This window comes from Pleurodeles waltl, chromosome 5 (assembly GCF_031143425.1).
Source record: "Pleurodeles waltl isolate 20211129_DDA chromosome 5, aPleWal1.hap1.20221129, whole genome shotgun sequence".
NCBI lineage: Eukaryota > Metazoa > Chordata > Amphibia > Caudata > Salamandridae > Pleurodeles > Pleurodeles waltl.
In genome coordinates, this window is record NC_090444.1 from 151,034,019 (window position 1) to 151,050,300 (window position 16,282).

Consider the following 16,282-nt stretch of genomic DNA (forward strand, 5'->3'; position numbering starts at 1 on the left):
CAACTAGAGGCGCACTAAGACTTACCACCCCGCTTGTGACCTTGGGTAAACAGTTTGTAAGACTTACCACCCAGCTTGTGACCTTGGGTAAACAGTTTGTAAGACTTACCACCCAGCTTGTGACCTTGGGTAAACAGTTTGTAAGACTTACCACCCAGCTTGTGACCTTGGGTAAACAGTTTGTAAGACTTACCACCCCGCTTGTGACCTTGGGTAAACAGTTTGTAAGACTTACCACCCCGCTTGTGACCTTGGGTAAACAGTTTGTAAGACTTACCACCCAGCTTGTGACCTTGGGTAAACAGTTTGTAAGACTTACCACCCCGCTTGTGACCTTGGGTAAACAGTTTGTAAGACTTACCACCCAGCTTGAGACCTTGGGTAAACAGTTTGTAAGACTTACCACCCAGCTTGTGACCTTGGGTAAACAGTTTGTAAGACTTACCACCCAGCTTGTGACCTTGGGTAAACAGTTTGTAAGACTTACCACCCAGCTTGTGACCTTGGGTAAACAGTTTGTAAGACTTACCACCCAGCTTGTGACCTTGGGTAAACAGTTTGTAAGACTTACCACCCAGCTTGTGACCTTGGGTAAACAGTTTGTAAGACTTACCACCCCGCTTGTGACCTTGGGTAAACAGTTTGTAAGACTTACCACCCCGCTTGTGACCTTGGGTAAACAGTTTGTTTGAAAGAAATGAGCACTGTTGGAGCGGAGGGACTTTTGAGATCAAGGCTGTGGCAGTGTCTCCCGTCCTTAAGCAGAGATGGTCTAGGTGTTTTAGATGTCCAAGGTTTGCTACAAGTTTGGGTTTATTTTGCAGAGGTGTAGGTGTAATTACTGCAGCTCGTGCAAGGGGCCCACTTCATGCCTGTTAGGGCTGTCTGCTATTGATGGCAGTGATGAGCTGCGTCTCCTCTCAGGTGTGTTAGCTGTGAAGATTTCACTAGTTTAGAGAGTAAACTGCCATATAAAGATTAATGTTGTGTTTGGTCCTGCTTAGTTCTTTGAATGGGTCAGAGAGACAACCATATTCTTCAGACCTGTAGTGTGTTCTGTCTCCAAATATTGAATTAATATTAAAGGGTTACATGTAAAGAGTGGCAATGAATCATATAACAGGACCTCATAATAAACAGTAAAACTCCAAAATGTACAATTAAAAAGATTTTTTGATGCACGACCAATAAACCTGCATGATAAAACTCCCATGATAAGCAATGAGAACTGAGTAAAAAGCTGTAAAACGCATTAACAGAGATAATGCTCCATTGCCATTTACCTTTCTGTGCATGGCTTCTATTTATGCATGTTTGTGTTTGCCTTTTATGTGGAGTTATTTTTTATTTGGGGTGGGCCATCTGTTCTCAAAGTAGAATGTCTTGTGTACTTCATCCCTGCACAGATTGCCAACGGCTTGGTTAATTTGATTGATTAAACGTCATCAAGGGAATGCTGTTTTATCAGCAGAAACAGGCACTTAGCTTCTTTGTACAAAAGATGAATGTCATTCCAAGCAATAGATCTGGTGCCAGCGTTTGGCAGGAGCCCTTATCTACGCCCAACATTTGGAAGGACCAGAGTTAGTCTAGAAGGACCGGATCCATGCAGATTTTACAGGGAACCTCTATGTGAGTGATTTCCTTGTACATTAATTGTATACAAATGTATACCATGGAGATGTCCCGATAATCTGAGATGGATCTGGCCATTGTAGAATAACACTGTGCACCCTTGCCTAACCTAACATACGGACATAGTGAAAATATGCTGCACATGAAGAATTAGTACCACATCAATACTTTTATTACAACACAAGAAAGTGATTTTAATCAAATCAATAATGACGTTTACTACACTGACAGGGCACAACTTAATGAACACCAGTCATTCTGATATGGGTAGCCATGCACCATGATCTTTTAGAATGCACAGATGCAGCATACACAATCCTTAAATCTGCTTGAGAATCCTAAATGCTCTTGAGACTTCCCAGGAGCTACGGTGTGCTTGCCCATCATCTAGAATAGTGTCAAATTAAAAGGATGTCCCTCAGCACATCATGTCAGTCAAGGCAAGGTTAAGTCCAGAAGAATAACTGTGAAGAAATAGAAGGGGCTTCTGTTGTTTCCCTCCCACCCCTTCCCCACAACACCATGATGCAAAGTAATGAGGTAATGCCAGTGACAATACTTCAAAAAATCTCAGAAATCACAGTCCCTAATTTGTAGAACTTTCTAAAGGAAAGTCGAAATGTTTTAATTTGCAGCTAATATCTGTAATTTACTTTACTTAAATTTTCAGCTTTAACGGTGTTAAAAAAAATAGATTAAGTTGTGTTGAACTGTGCCACCTCAGAAGTGACTGTTTTCGTGATTTAACTGTTTTCGTGAGGTCAGCCCCTTCCCTTCCAAGTAGCCTCTATATAGTTCATGATACCATTGTGAGTATGTGGTTTGGATCTATGTTCATTACAACCAATACTAATGTTGCGTAGCACTCAAAATAAAACAAAAAAAATAATGGCCCAATGCACAGAGGTTCTCCTTGCACAACGGGGTAATTGATTCTACAATCTGTTGGTCCCATCTGTAGAGCCAAAATCTCATTCTGCTTGACTGAGCACCATGCACATTTGTGCCAATACAATGTGAATAGGATATTCTGTAAACACTGAAATCCACATACAACCTTTAGAAAGTTAGCTCACATCACCAACTCAATTTGACCAATGTCTGTTGGACTCTACCTAACAATCAATGACTCCTTATTTTTGTTGTTATTATCTCCTAATATGTACAAGATGCAGTGTCTTCCTCATAAAATTATTAAGGTACTCTTTATTTGCCGTAGGTGGCAATGCTGCAGATGACAATGACCCAGAAGCGGACGGAAGGGATGGTGTGTCTTTTATTAGCCCTCTTGGTGTTTTGTACACTCCACCTCTAAGAGGTATGTTTAACTTCTGCAGTTGTTTGAATGTGACCCCCAGTATTGTGGGTAGAGCCAAGGGGAGTTTAGTAGTATTTGTCAGTAACTCCTTTAGGAATGTCGAGGGTAAATTAATAGAATTGGGGCCAATTTTTCAAATTTTAAAACTCAATTCTCCTAGTCAGTTTAATATTTTTTAATCAATTTTTATTTTAACTTCTTTACCCCACGTACATCATTGAAGATTTGGGTAAGAAAATAGTTGGGTGTGTTGATAGAAGAAATTCTTTTTCTATTGTTTGGGTTGGATATTTTACACATTTATAAATGACCTTATAAGGGAGACTGTATATGTGGTAACACTGACTTTCAGGAATGGTACTGGTCACTTTACGCATTCAACCTATGGTGCAGCATTACACTTCCTGATTCTATCCTTAAATTTGACTTTTGCTTCAGATGTTCAGGCGAAGGTTATTCAAACATGCCTACCTTCACAGGAAGGGGAAGAGGATTAACAATTGATTTTAATTTGGTATCAAGAGATTTGGTCCAGTATGCCCTTGGTTATTAGGTTATCCCACTTCCATTTAGTGACCATTACTCTGTTGTTTTAAAGCTGGGTCTGTGTTAGGTCCTAGTTCATCTGGAATTTCATAAGTAGGTGTTGGGTTGCCTTTCAGTTTCAGAGGACCCCATAAATATTTTGTACAATTTTAATGGACTATGTAAAGCAATATCTAATGGGCTGATCTATAAAAAAAACATTCAAAGCCCAAGTGGGTAATTCATGGTTTTCTCATGAATGTACATCAGATTTGTAATTACTCAAATCAATCAGGGGGGATTTGTAAAGCCCACTACTCACCAGTGAGAGTCTCAAGGCGCTGAGGAGGGGAATGGGAGAAGGAGAGTGGGGAGGTGCTACTACTGCTCAAACAGCCAGGTCTTGAGAAGTTTACTGAAGGTAAGGAGGTCTTTGGTCTGGCTCAGGTGGGTGGGAAGAGTGTTCCATGTTTTGGCGGCGAGGTGTGAAAATGATCTACCGCCGGTTGTAGTTCTGCAGATGCGTGGGACAGTTGCGAGGGCAAGGTCAGCGGAGCGGAGATGCCGGGTCGGGGTGTAGAAGGAGAGTCGTTTGTTGAGGTATTCTGGACTGGTGTGGTGCAGTGCTTTGTGAGCGTGGGTGAGGAGTTTGAAGGTGATTCTCTTGTTGACTGGGAGCCAGTGCAAGTCTTTCAGGTGGTCTGTGATGTGGCAGTGGTGGAGGATGTCGTGGATGAGGCGTGCAGAGGCGTTCTGGATGCGTTGCAGCTTCTTCTGGAGTTTGGCTGTGGTTCCTGCGTAAAGGGCATTGCTGTAGTCCAGTTTGCTGCTTACGAGGGCTTGGGTGACTCTTCTAGTTTCGGTGGGTATCCATTTGTAGATCTTTCGGAGCATGCGGAGGGTGTAGAAGCAGGAGGAGGAGATGGCGTTGACTTGCTGGGTCATGGATAGTGAGGGGTCCAAGATGAATTCTAGGTTGCATGCATGGTCGGTGGGAGTCGGAGCAGTTCCGAGAGTGGGAGGCCACCAGGAGTCATCCCATGCAGAGGGGGTGGAGCCGAAGATAAGGACTTCTGTCTTGTCCGAATTGAGTTTGAGGCAGCTGCTCTTCATCCATTCGGCGATGGCCTTCATTCCTTCGTGGAGGTAGGTCTTGGCGGAGTCCTTGGTGAGGGAGAGGATCAGCTGGGTGTCGTCGGCATATGAGATGATGTTGAGGTTGTGGGATCGGGCGATGTTAACGAGCGGGGCCATGTAGATGTTGAAGAGGTTCGGGCTAAGGGACGTACCTGGGGTACGCCGCAAATGAGTCCGGTGGCCTCCGAGCGAAATGGGGGAGGCGGACTCTCTGGGTTCTGCCGGTGAGAAAGGAGGTGACCCAGTCCATGGCTCTGTCGCGGATTCCAGCATTGCTGAGGTGTGAGCCCGGGGTGTGGTGGCAGACGGTGTTGAATGCGGCCGAGAGACCCAGGAGGATGAGGGCCGCGGTTTTGCCGCTGTCAAGTATGGTTCTGAGGTCGTCGGTGGCGGCAATGAGGGCGGTTTCGGCGCTGTGGTTGCTGCGGAATCCGGATTGGGAATGGTCCAGGGTGCGGTTCTCCTCTAGGAAGCGGGTTAATTGTCTGTTGACGACCTTCTTGATGACTTTTGCCGGGAAGGGGAGCAGGGAGATAGGCCGGACGTTCTTGAGGTCCTTTGGGCCCGCCATGGGTTTTTTGAGGAGGGCGTTGATCTCGGCATGTTTCCAGCTCTCCGGGAAGGTGGCGGACCCAAAGGAGCTGTTGATGATCTTCCGTAGTTGGGGTGCGATGAATGAGCTTGCTTTGTTGAGGATGTGGTGAGGGCAGGGGTCAGATGGAGAGCCAGAGTGGATGGTGTTCATTATTTCGATTGTGTCATTGTCGTTGACGGGGGTCCAGGAGAGCAGGAGGTTGGTCAGAGGTGAATTTGTGGTGTTGGTAGTTGCCAGAGGGGGTCTGGGTGCTGAAGCTGTCGTGGATGTCTGCAACTTTGCGGTGGAAGTAGGAGGCTAGGGACTCGCAGAGGTCTTGGGATGGCGGGATGTTGTTGACGTTGGAGCTAGGGTTGGAGAGTTCCCAATCAACCACCAATTCCACTCCATGTAATACTGCAGATATAAGACTAACAAGATCAAAATACAATCAAACCCTTAAACAGAGTAAATCTGAAATCAGAATAAAAGCATGAGTGGATTTATGTAAGGCGGCTCAAATTAAAGATTCTAAATTATTTTGGAGTGTAGTCAACCGTCCATTTCTCAAGGACAATTTGTCTGGTGAGATCACATGCCATATTTCGGAACAAGATTGGGTCGACCGTTATTCTACCATCTTTAACCCTGAGAACAAGGAAGGATCTACGGGAAATGAAGGTGGGTTTGAGTTTGAGGACAGATGGGTGTCTGATTTGGTAGACTTTGCGTCTGCCTCTGACGCCATGAAGATGGCATCAACTGGCAAAGCTCTGGGCCCAGATGGGGTCCCAGTTGATTTGTATAAATCGAAGTAGACCTTTGGGCCCCATTGGTTACAAATGTTTTAAGGGCAGCAGTAAAAGATGGTTTGATTCCATCTTGGAAGGATCAATAATTATCCCTATCTATAAAAAAAGGTGATCGGAACTTGCCCTCTTGTTATTGCCCAATTTCATTGACACAACGTTGAAGCTATTTGGACAGGTAATCTTGGGGAAATTAAAGTTCTGGGCTGAGGAAACCTCATTCCTCAGTAAAGTATGGTTTCCTTTCTGGTTTGGGAACAGTGGAGCAGGCGCTAAACCTCACTCTTATTTTTGGTAAATTTGTGAAGGCCACAAGAGGTGTACTCCATATGGCTTTCATGGATCACTTCTGTGCCTTTGATCTGGTAGATAGGGACATTTTGTGGGGTCAGATGGAGCAGGCAGGCCTAGATACCCCATTTTTACACCTTTTATGGCAACTGCATCAGGATTCTTCTAGAAGAGTACGCTACACATGTAATGGGGATTGTACACCCTGCATCAGGGTGTTAAGGGGAGTCAGGCAGGGTTGTATATTGGCCCTCTTCCTCTTCTTATTTTATATCAATTCCCTGGATACAGCTCTAAGTGGGTGTACTGCATGTGTTCCTAGGATAGGAAATCACTCAGTCTCAGTTTTATTATACGGGAACGACGTGGTCCTTTAGGCACTTACCACGAACGGTCTGCAAAAACGTTTGAAGGGTTTTAATAATGTTATGCTGGGGCTCAAGATTAAGGTTAATCATTAAAAAAATCCTTTGTAGTGTCATGTGGCCCACAAAATCTGAAGTCCAAGACTTTTTTCATTGGAGGGAGACCTATTGCAGTTACATCATCTTGTAGCAATTTAGGTATTTTATGTAAGACAAATGGGACATGGACTAGGTAATAGCTCAGAGGGTGCAAAAAATGGGGCGAGTAGGAGAAGCTATATTGAGGCTCGCGAATGAACTAGGACAAAAAAACGGTGCAAGAGATGGTCAAGCATTATAAGACCAAGTGCCTAGCAGTAGGAACAAATAGAGCAGGAGTTTGGGGGTATACAGCTGTGGGGAAACTCCAGGCTACTGAAAATAGTTTTCTATGTAGATTGATAGTGACCCCTGGGTAACAGCGAGCTTCATTACTCACACGGAATTAGGGATGGGCTTTATTGAAGACCGTATAAAGCTGGCACCCCTACTTCTGTGGCTGAAAATATGGTGTACACCCCAAGCTCCCTTTTCTAGAAAAGCATTGGCTGATTGCCTAAGATTGGATAATATGGATCTAATGCCATGGATGGCTTTTGTAAAACACACTTTTTACAGTCTAGGTTATAGATCTTGCTTTGATAACCCTGAAAATCTTCTTGGTACCGATAAAGCGAAGGGAATACATCTCTGTGGTTCAGCGAGAGATGAATTTAGGCTGGTGGAGGTTCTAGATGGGCCTACAGTCATGAGATGTATGCAGATTTGCACAACATCTAACATAAAGCCATACCTGTCATGGATTTTGAAACCAGTATATAGATTCTATTTAACCAGGATTAGGCTGAATATGGTCTATAATTTGGTGGCCTTTCCTGTCTATGGTACCTTACACACCTCTCTTCCTCCATGAACCTGTGATGGGCTAACCGAACAATCTACTTTGCACTTTGTTTTTTTGCACTTTGTATGCCTCGCCAAGCTTAAGATTTCTGCACCCCATTCTGTTGCACAAACATCGTACACTATACAAAGAGGGGCTGATTAACTTACAGTCTGTGTCGACTGTTAGTGTATGTTCGGCAATCCTTAGTTATATAATTGCTGCTATTACCATAAGAAAAGTTATGCACTTTAATGTGGAATATTGTTTTTATTCTTAGCGAGAGCCCCTGTATTAGTATACCTGTAAAAGTGAATTAAGTTACTTAGGTTGTATCATTGATAGATTTTATGGAAAATAAAATATTGTTTTTAATTTTACATTTGTGCTTTTATGGTCGAGTGTTTTCTGCCAATAAAGTTTGACCTGATCTTGAACTTGACATCCACAGTCTTTTCAATGGCCTGTAGGCCTATATTTTCTAATTTGTGGAATTAGAAATAGTTGATGTTTGAGAACTTGACAATGTTTGCTCATCTGATAGCATACTATATTGATGAAAGGAATAGGCATAACTTATGTGATTGTAGTAACAGTAATGGTTACAGTTACTGGTCAAATATTTTGAGCAGTAAGAAAACATGTTTAGAAGAATGATTGGAATGTGTGATATATGTAAATATGTGGAAGGAATTCCAGTTTCTAAGAAAGAGAGAAGTTGCCTCTGATTTCATTATTCTCTTGGCCTCAACAAATGGTTTTGAAAAGCTGCTGCTGTAGAGCTTACAACTGTCCAAGAAGGGACAGGTAGCAACTTCTTAGCTCTAACGTATGGTCAAAGGATCTGAGAATTAAGTATAGAAAGTTTTACTTTTCATTGGTAGATTGCAAGTCTTTCTTGTGGCCCCTACACTTTTCTGGCATTGATTTAGCCACATTGCTGTTCAAAGGGTTCTTGAGTGGTTCCCTGCAGGATGTGGCTCCATAGATCAATGACTGTGTAACCACTTCCTAGAATTGGCCCTGAGAGAAAGCCTGTGGAGTTGGTTAAGATAAATGGGTTTTGAACCATGCCTGCTGCTTTTGTTTAAAGGCCTAAACATGTACTTTTGCCCAATTAGAAGATTTCTGTTTTAGGTGGAAGTAACACTTGTATAATTGGCCACGGGTACGGAAGTCCAAGAGTTGACTAAGTAAACAGTAAGTGATAATTGGTCAACTGAAGAAGCCTGGCCTCCCCACACCACCAAGATCAACACCATGTTTGAGAAGAGGACCAATATGTAGGTGACATGTTTGAGCTACTAGATAAGCTACCAAGTATATGGGTGGGTTAGAGTGCCTTTGGAATGGTTGTCTTTAACCAAATTGGAAACACTTTAAATATCAGCATGTTCTGTTCTCAGAAGTTATGGGAGGCAAAGCACACACTGCACCCAGCACACTGATGGTCTCCACTGCTTTGGCAATAAAATACTTCTCCTGTTTTTAGAAACAGATTTTGCAATCACAATCCCAGTTTTTCTGATTGAAATAGGAACCTTCACCCAGCCCTGTGATGGGCAATGTCGCACAAAAATATAGAAGCTTGTTAGGGGCTACACATAAATGGTTTGTGAAGAAGTGGTGCATGCTCAAAATTGCCTGGTGTAGTATTTCCATGAATGCCCTCACAGCCATATCCTAGTGACCTAGGAAGCCTGCTGACAGTCCAAGAATTAGGAAAGGAAGTATTCAGATTGAGAATGTTTCCAAATAAAGATCCATGGGCAATGCATTTCCAATTTAATCCATGCTCTTTGTTTACAGATTGGGCCATCGTCCCTCTATAATGGCTAACTCCTTGTGGTTTCGGCCTTCTGCCTAACTTCAATATTTAACAGGTCCCGTCTTCAGGGCTCCTCTCAGGCACAGACAGCAGGTCCAGGTACTGGAGATGCTACATTTAAGCCTGACACGAGCTAGTGGATGGAGTGACTTCTGGCACCTCCCTAACCAATGGGCTAAACGTTCCTGAGACCAATTCCACTCACTTTTTCAGTAGTTCTTGCTGCCTTACTGCACTAAACGTGGGCTCTGAGAGTTGAGTGTGTGTGTTTGTGGGGAGTGGATTATGGTAGTCCTAGTGTTCTCCCATGTCCAGCACTAAATTCCAGCACCCAACGGAGCACATCCAGGGCAGGGGAAATGAGGTCCAATAGGAGATGAAGTACAATTGGAAGCTTGCATATTCATTAATACAAATGGTAATCAAACATCTCTTAATGGGCAATACTTAATATGTGTCTTCCATTCAGTAGATCAGAGGTCTTCAAACTGGGGGGCCTCAAGTGATCCCAGGGGGGCGCCAAACTCTGGCCAAAAGAAATATTATACAGATAACATGCTTTTGTTTTAAGCAGAAGCATGTTAGTGCAGTTTTAAAAAGGTAACAGTACTTAACTGCAATGTTTAAATAGGTCTAGACCTATTTAAAAATGCCATTTTTCTAAAATAATTGTGAAAAATTCTGAGGGGGGCCCAATGTTTTTTTTTTTTCAACTGGGGGGGCGCGGCATTAAAAAGTTTGAAGACCACTGCTGTAGATATATTATGATACCCAATGTTCGTTTATATTTAAATGTTTGATGTCTAAGGGGCAATGGGACAGATGTACTAACATTGGATTTGCTATAAGTAGTTGCAAATTAAGCACTGACTTCTTGCATATTAAATGAGAATTTGCAAACCGACCTAATATTAGATATCTTGATTCACAAAATCACCATTCAGAGAAGAGCGCAATCTGACCTACCCCATGTATATTAATGAGAAAGGTCACAAATTGCAACTTACTGTGATTGGATGCCATTATAGGAACGGTGGCTACAGGGATCAGCAGAGCACAATGTTATCATATATAAGTAGGTTTTTTTTTATGCATCCATTTTCCTTAAAGGAAATGGGATTGAAATAAATAAGTTGACTTTTGTTCGAAAAGTTCGAGAGTTGTGAGTAGACTTACTTCCCTTTGTGAATGGGTTACCCCCTCTTTTGAGGAGTCAGTAACTTTTCAATGGTTTGCAACCGAAAATGGGGTCATAAACCATTTATACATTGTATTGTGAAGCACAATTTGGAAGGAATGCCCTAAATCCAAATATAGATTCAAGATCTATTTATAAACCTACTTTCGAATTCGGTAACCATATAACAAATTGCAGAATGGGTTTAGTGCATAGGAGAACACCCTTTAGTGTCGCGAAAACACGTTTTGTTTTTACAAATTTCAGGGTTTGCAACCACTAAATTGCATAGCACATCTGGCCCATTGTTGATAATAACATATCAAAGTTTGGACATTTTATGTTATGTGTTTGGCTGTCATCCCATTTTGTCCATCTCTCATGAACGCTGTCTATCGCCTTCCTATTTCCCTAGTGACTGAGAGCCATGGTGAAGTGGAAATTAAGTTACATCTGAATTGCAGTCACTGTGAAATGGATGACTGCTACATTAACATGGAGACGGAGGAAGTAATTTGCATCTGTCACGCCGGGGCAGTCTTAGCTGAAGATGGTATATCCTGCCTAGGTAAGTGCAACAATAAAGTGGACAATAAACTGATTAGCAATATGCAACCTCTTTGGTAAAATAAAATGGATGCTACTCTGCCTAAAAGGTTTGGAAATGTATCTGTCCCCAAAGTTGCTTCAGTGACTCAAAGCCTACTAGCACAGGGCCTAATGTGCCCCGCTGGACGACACCAAGCTAAGATGCAGCCTCCTAAAGTTTTCTGATTAAACTGTATAAATGTTGCCACTCTCCTATTTTATCTACGAGTCTTAGAGGTGATTCATCAGATGGCACAGACAATTCTTATGGCGCATCCAAAGCACTTGACTTTTTTCAGAAGAGATTACCTTCCATTCTGCCCAATGATTATGCTTCTTTGGAGAACAGAAACACACCCATCACCGATAGACTGCTATATCTGCATATGGGAGAACTTGAGCGTGAACTGTCCTGTTAGCATACCATGCCAAGTCTTAAAGCCTTTCTAGATATTTAGGTCCCTATTCCATAATTCATTCTCTATTACTCAGTTTATAGCTTACCCATACAAATGCTGAGCTGACCATTCACTATCCTATGGTGCTTTTCTGGGTAGTTAGCATTCTTGTGAAGCATAAAGAAAAACATTTCAATTCCCACTTCTAATATTTTTATAGTGACCGAAAAATAAATGTTATTTTAACAACTTTTGTTCCTAATTTTTTATTAATAATTGTATCTCTTCATATGTTTCATCACTCTGATATATCGCTCGTGCCACACCTCTACTTGGGTTAATCTCTAGTCTCACTCAGTTTCTAATGTATGAAAATATTAAATAGTATATGCTTGACTGTCCTACTTAACAATGTTTCTCTTATTAAACAATGCTGGCAAATTGCATCATTTATCCACTGCCTCAGGCCCATTACCTATAATACCCTAACACTCAGGAACACTTTCATCACTTTATTAAAGACTCATAAGGGTAGGAAAATATGCCTTTGGGAACATTCTCCCTGAATTATTTGCATCTGGGTGCTGCAAAATACTTCTTAGTGTACGTGCTTTGACCCCCTAAGGCATAGTTTGAATGACTAAGCCCAGTCAGCAGATCTGACACATAAGTAGGGCCACAATAAAGTAGCAGACAAATTGCATCAAAGTCAAGAAAGTATGATACCACATGTGCCTACAATGTAGACGTACCTCACCTTTAAGTGGTCCATGTGTGAAAGACCACTTTTATCATTAATAAGTCACCTGCAAACTCTGCCTTGCGAGCTGTAAGGGACAAGTGCATAATATGTAGAAGTGAGAAATGCCAAACATGAGGTTCACATGTCTCTTCAATAACAGGCTTCAAAAGTGCTATTTACTGCATAGGCTGGAACAACCTTTATATTTTGTTAAGCCTTGCTTTAAGAATACAATCATGTTCACTATCTTGGCTCAGAGAACAGCTAGACTGACAATTGTGTGGTATTTTATTATTTTTTATTTATGTATTTATTTAATTGGAGAATGTAGATTTGTCAGTAAATATGCCACAAACATTATTTCCATATACGTTGTGTATCTCTTCTGGAGTGTGGACAACGTCCAATCATGATCTCTGAGGCTCCACCTCTACAGTAACTGGATTAGATTTCCACAGCCCGGAGAAGAGGCTTCCAGGACACCCATAAGGGCCATTTGAGGCAGCTACCCTACTTAAAGATTCCTGGCATGAAGGGAGTGAGAGGTTACAGGAACTTAAACATGCAACTAACACAATTATGTGATTGGAAGGAAGAGAACCATATCTCTACACTACGAGCAAACAGGAACTCTGCTAGAAGCGTATTTATACACATGCAGGACTATAGTGTGGGTCTGCCTTTGATGATGGCATTGTTAAAGCCAGGCTAGCTCCTGTCACCGTAGCAGATACCATAAACCCACAATTTCCAGAGCTGACATCTTTCAAAGTGGGGAACCACATTCGAGCACCGGTATCAATTCAACATCCTGCAATTCTGGGAAAATCAATTAATCTCCCTTTGCCTTAAAAAATAAATCTTACCTTGTGTAATGTAACTGGAACTCATGTAAAGTGCTTAAACGCTGTTGTGCTGAGTTTTTGCTTTATGAAACTCCAAAACAGTCTGGGCAGGTTTTCCATTGGTGGGGAGAGGGACCTAACTCATTTTAAGACACCTTTCCAGGGGTTTGGTGATGAAGCTCAGACAATTATGTTCACCTCTGCCACCTTTAAAATCGCAAGAAGAGGGCTTTCAGGGATTGTTTTGAGTAAAGTTCTGCAAAAGTGGGATGAGCTGACAGTGGAATCTTTCTTAGGCTAAGCAATGACCCATCACTAGCCAATGAATACTTAAGGAAAGGATTTCAGCACAGAGACTTTGGAATTCCATTAGACTTGTGAGAAGGAGGAGAAGCCTGTTGCACTTTGCCTGGGATAAGTCTGGGGCCTTGGACACTGGTTTACTTTGAATACTGGCTTTGAAGTGCGTCTCCAGGGTCAGGGCATACGGGTGGATAAGAGGGTACCTTTAAAGTAGGAATCAGCATGATTAGTAGAAGGAAAGAGATAGAGAAATCTGTTTGGCATCTTCAACCTTTGGATTTGTGGCATGGATCCCCCAAAAGAGCAGCTGGAAATCTAGGCACATAGACGACATCCAGAATGAAAATAAGCAACTTCTAACAAACAGTGGATGGAGCATTTGTGTGTAGCTGTGAAACAGAGGAGTAGAGAAGTAATCCTTCCCTGGAATCCTTTGGCCCAATGTACTTACATTAGGAATACCGATTTACTAATTGCGATTCTCTCCAAACCGCATTTAGGAAATCGGTATTCCTAAAGTATTAAACTCTTTCGAGTTTCATTAGCGATTCCTAGTGGATCGCAGATAGACCTACCTCATGCATATTAATAAGGTAGGTCACAATTTGTGACTTACTAGGAATCCCAGCAATCACAGATGTTGGCCTGCTGGGGTCAGCAGACCGCCATGTCTGTGAATGATTTTTAATAAAGCATTTTATTTTTTAATGCAGCCCGTTTTCCTTAAAAAAAAGAAAAATTTAAACATTGTCTCGGTGCTGCTAAACCACTTTTACTGTGATGGAATATTTTACTTGAGCCACAGACTTTATAGGGTAAGTCCAGGAATACAAGTTGAAATCTGATTTTACTTCTTCTTTACCTGGTTATTTAACTTTGCTCTACTCAGTCTCCCTAGCTGATAATCCACTTTCTCATAATCACAGATGCAGCCAAGATTCTATGTTTTTTGTGCCTAATCGTCATTTTGAGCACATGCTTTTTGTTGTGATTAGTGCAAATGCTCATATTTCATTTTTCAACAGTTTCTACACATTTTAGTAAGTTGAGCCGAGCCTGAAATAAGACAAAAAAATAAACTGTTCTTTCTGTCTTCTGCAGACAACTTTAGCCATTTGTTGGTGCCAATACTTAATCTGTAGAATAATAAGTGCTGGTGCTAAAAGCTCTGCTCAGAAACCTGCGGCAGTACCGGCACTCCGAGTACCACGCTTCGTGGTCTTAAATCCACCTCAGGACACTTTAATCCACAGCCAGACAAATTTGACACAGCAAAAAAGGACAGGACAGTTAGGAACATATATTTTTAATAATTACTGTGCCCACTGCACAGAGGAGAAAAATTCAATAGCCCCGGCCCTGTTAAATAAGTGCCGGTGCTAAGCACCGGAAACCACCAGCACAAATTAAGCACTGGTTGGTGCTCTTGTGTACACAACATAAAACATACAGAAAGAGGAGATAGATTATGCTCCTTCAGCCATTTGCTTTTTTGGTGACCCTGTTCAGGCAGTATGTGGCTGGAGTGCCCCTCACATTTTACCAGCCCACCACATTTTGGTAATGTTAGCATTTTTACCACAACCATTCTGTCTGGAGGCTGGATAAAAACAAACTACTGCAGTGGCTTGGCTCATCATAATGATCTGATTTATGTACTCTAATTTAATTTTGATTTCAGATTTGAGGGTTTTAGTCACAAATATGTAAACCTTCCAGATTTCATATGAAGACTTTGCAACTACATACGTTTGGCTCTTTGAAATGGGCTCTCTGGTTGGCAGTGGTTTGCACCCTGTCCAAGTAGGGACCCTCACTCTATTCAGGGTAAGGAAGTCACACAGGCTTATCTCAGAGGCAATGTGTAAAGTATTTGTACACACAGTAACACAATGAAAATACCAGAAAAGTTCTCCACACCAGTTTAGAAAAATAGCCAATATTTATCTGATTAAAATAAGATCAAACATGAAAAATCCAACATACACAGGTAAAGAGAGACATTTTCAAAGATATAGGGCCTGATTACAACCTTGGCAGATGGTATACTCTGTCACAAACATGATGAATATCCCACCCGCCAATTTACAAGTTCCATTGGACATAATGGAACTTGTAAAACTGCGAACAGGATATCCGTCATGTTTGTGACAGAGTATACCATCCGCCAAGGTCCTAATCAGCCCTAAATGTTGTAAAGCGATTAGCAATACAATACCTCCAGCTGGGGCTATCCCAATGGCTTAATGGAGTCACTTCCAACAGTACAGCACCACCCACAAGAGAGCTCAGTCAGCCACAGAGTTGTATAGACCCCAGTTAATTACACGGAGTTGGGGAGGGGAGACGTCGCTGAAGGCGGTGCGGCATCGGTTCCTTACTGCCACTAGCGAGGTGACTTACTGCTAGGCAGGGGAGTTGAGGCATCGGTTCCTTATGGTTGCAGTGGAGGGGATGCAGCGTTGGTGGTCAGGTGTAGGTTCCTTACGACAAGGTGGGGTCGATTAATCCAGCAGGTCAAGAGGCGAGGCATCGACTATGCAGTGTCGCAGTCACACCACTCAGTCACATGTGCTGAAACGGAGTCAGAGTCAGGTGCCACAGATATTGGTAAGACAGGACTCTGGACTCATGCTGTGGCAGGACTTCGGAGGTGCTGCAGCCGCGTCAGGCCTAGGTTGTAAGTTGTGGTCATTGCACTCAGCAGGGACCATGGCTTCGGTGCAGGCAGCACCGCGAGATCAGAGAGCCGAGCTGGTTCCGAAGGTGTTCTAAACATCAATGAACTGGTTTCTTCCTTGTTGCACCAGAACTCACTCACAAGG

General features: G+C 42.4%; 1 protein-coding gene across 1 annotated transcript in view; it reads left to right on the plus strand.

Annotated features, from left to right (window-relative positions):
- Positions 1 to 16,282, plus strand: part of ALK (ALK receptor tyrosine kinase) — a 2,590,648-nt gene that overhangs the window by 2,390,787 nt on the left and 183,579 nt on the right. The window contains exons 17-18 of the mRNA XM_069233821.1: positions 2,855 to 2,953; positions 10,997 to 11,149. Of these exons, the coding sequence (XP_069089922.1) occupies positions 2,855 to 2,953; positions 10,997 to 11,149 (252 nt within the window). The remainder of the gene's footprint in view (positions 1 to 2,854; positions 2,954 to 10,996; positions 11,150 to 16,282) is intronic.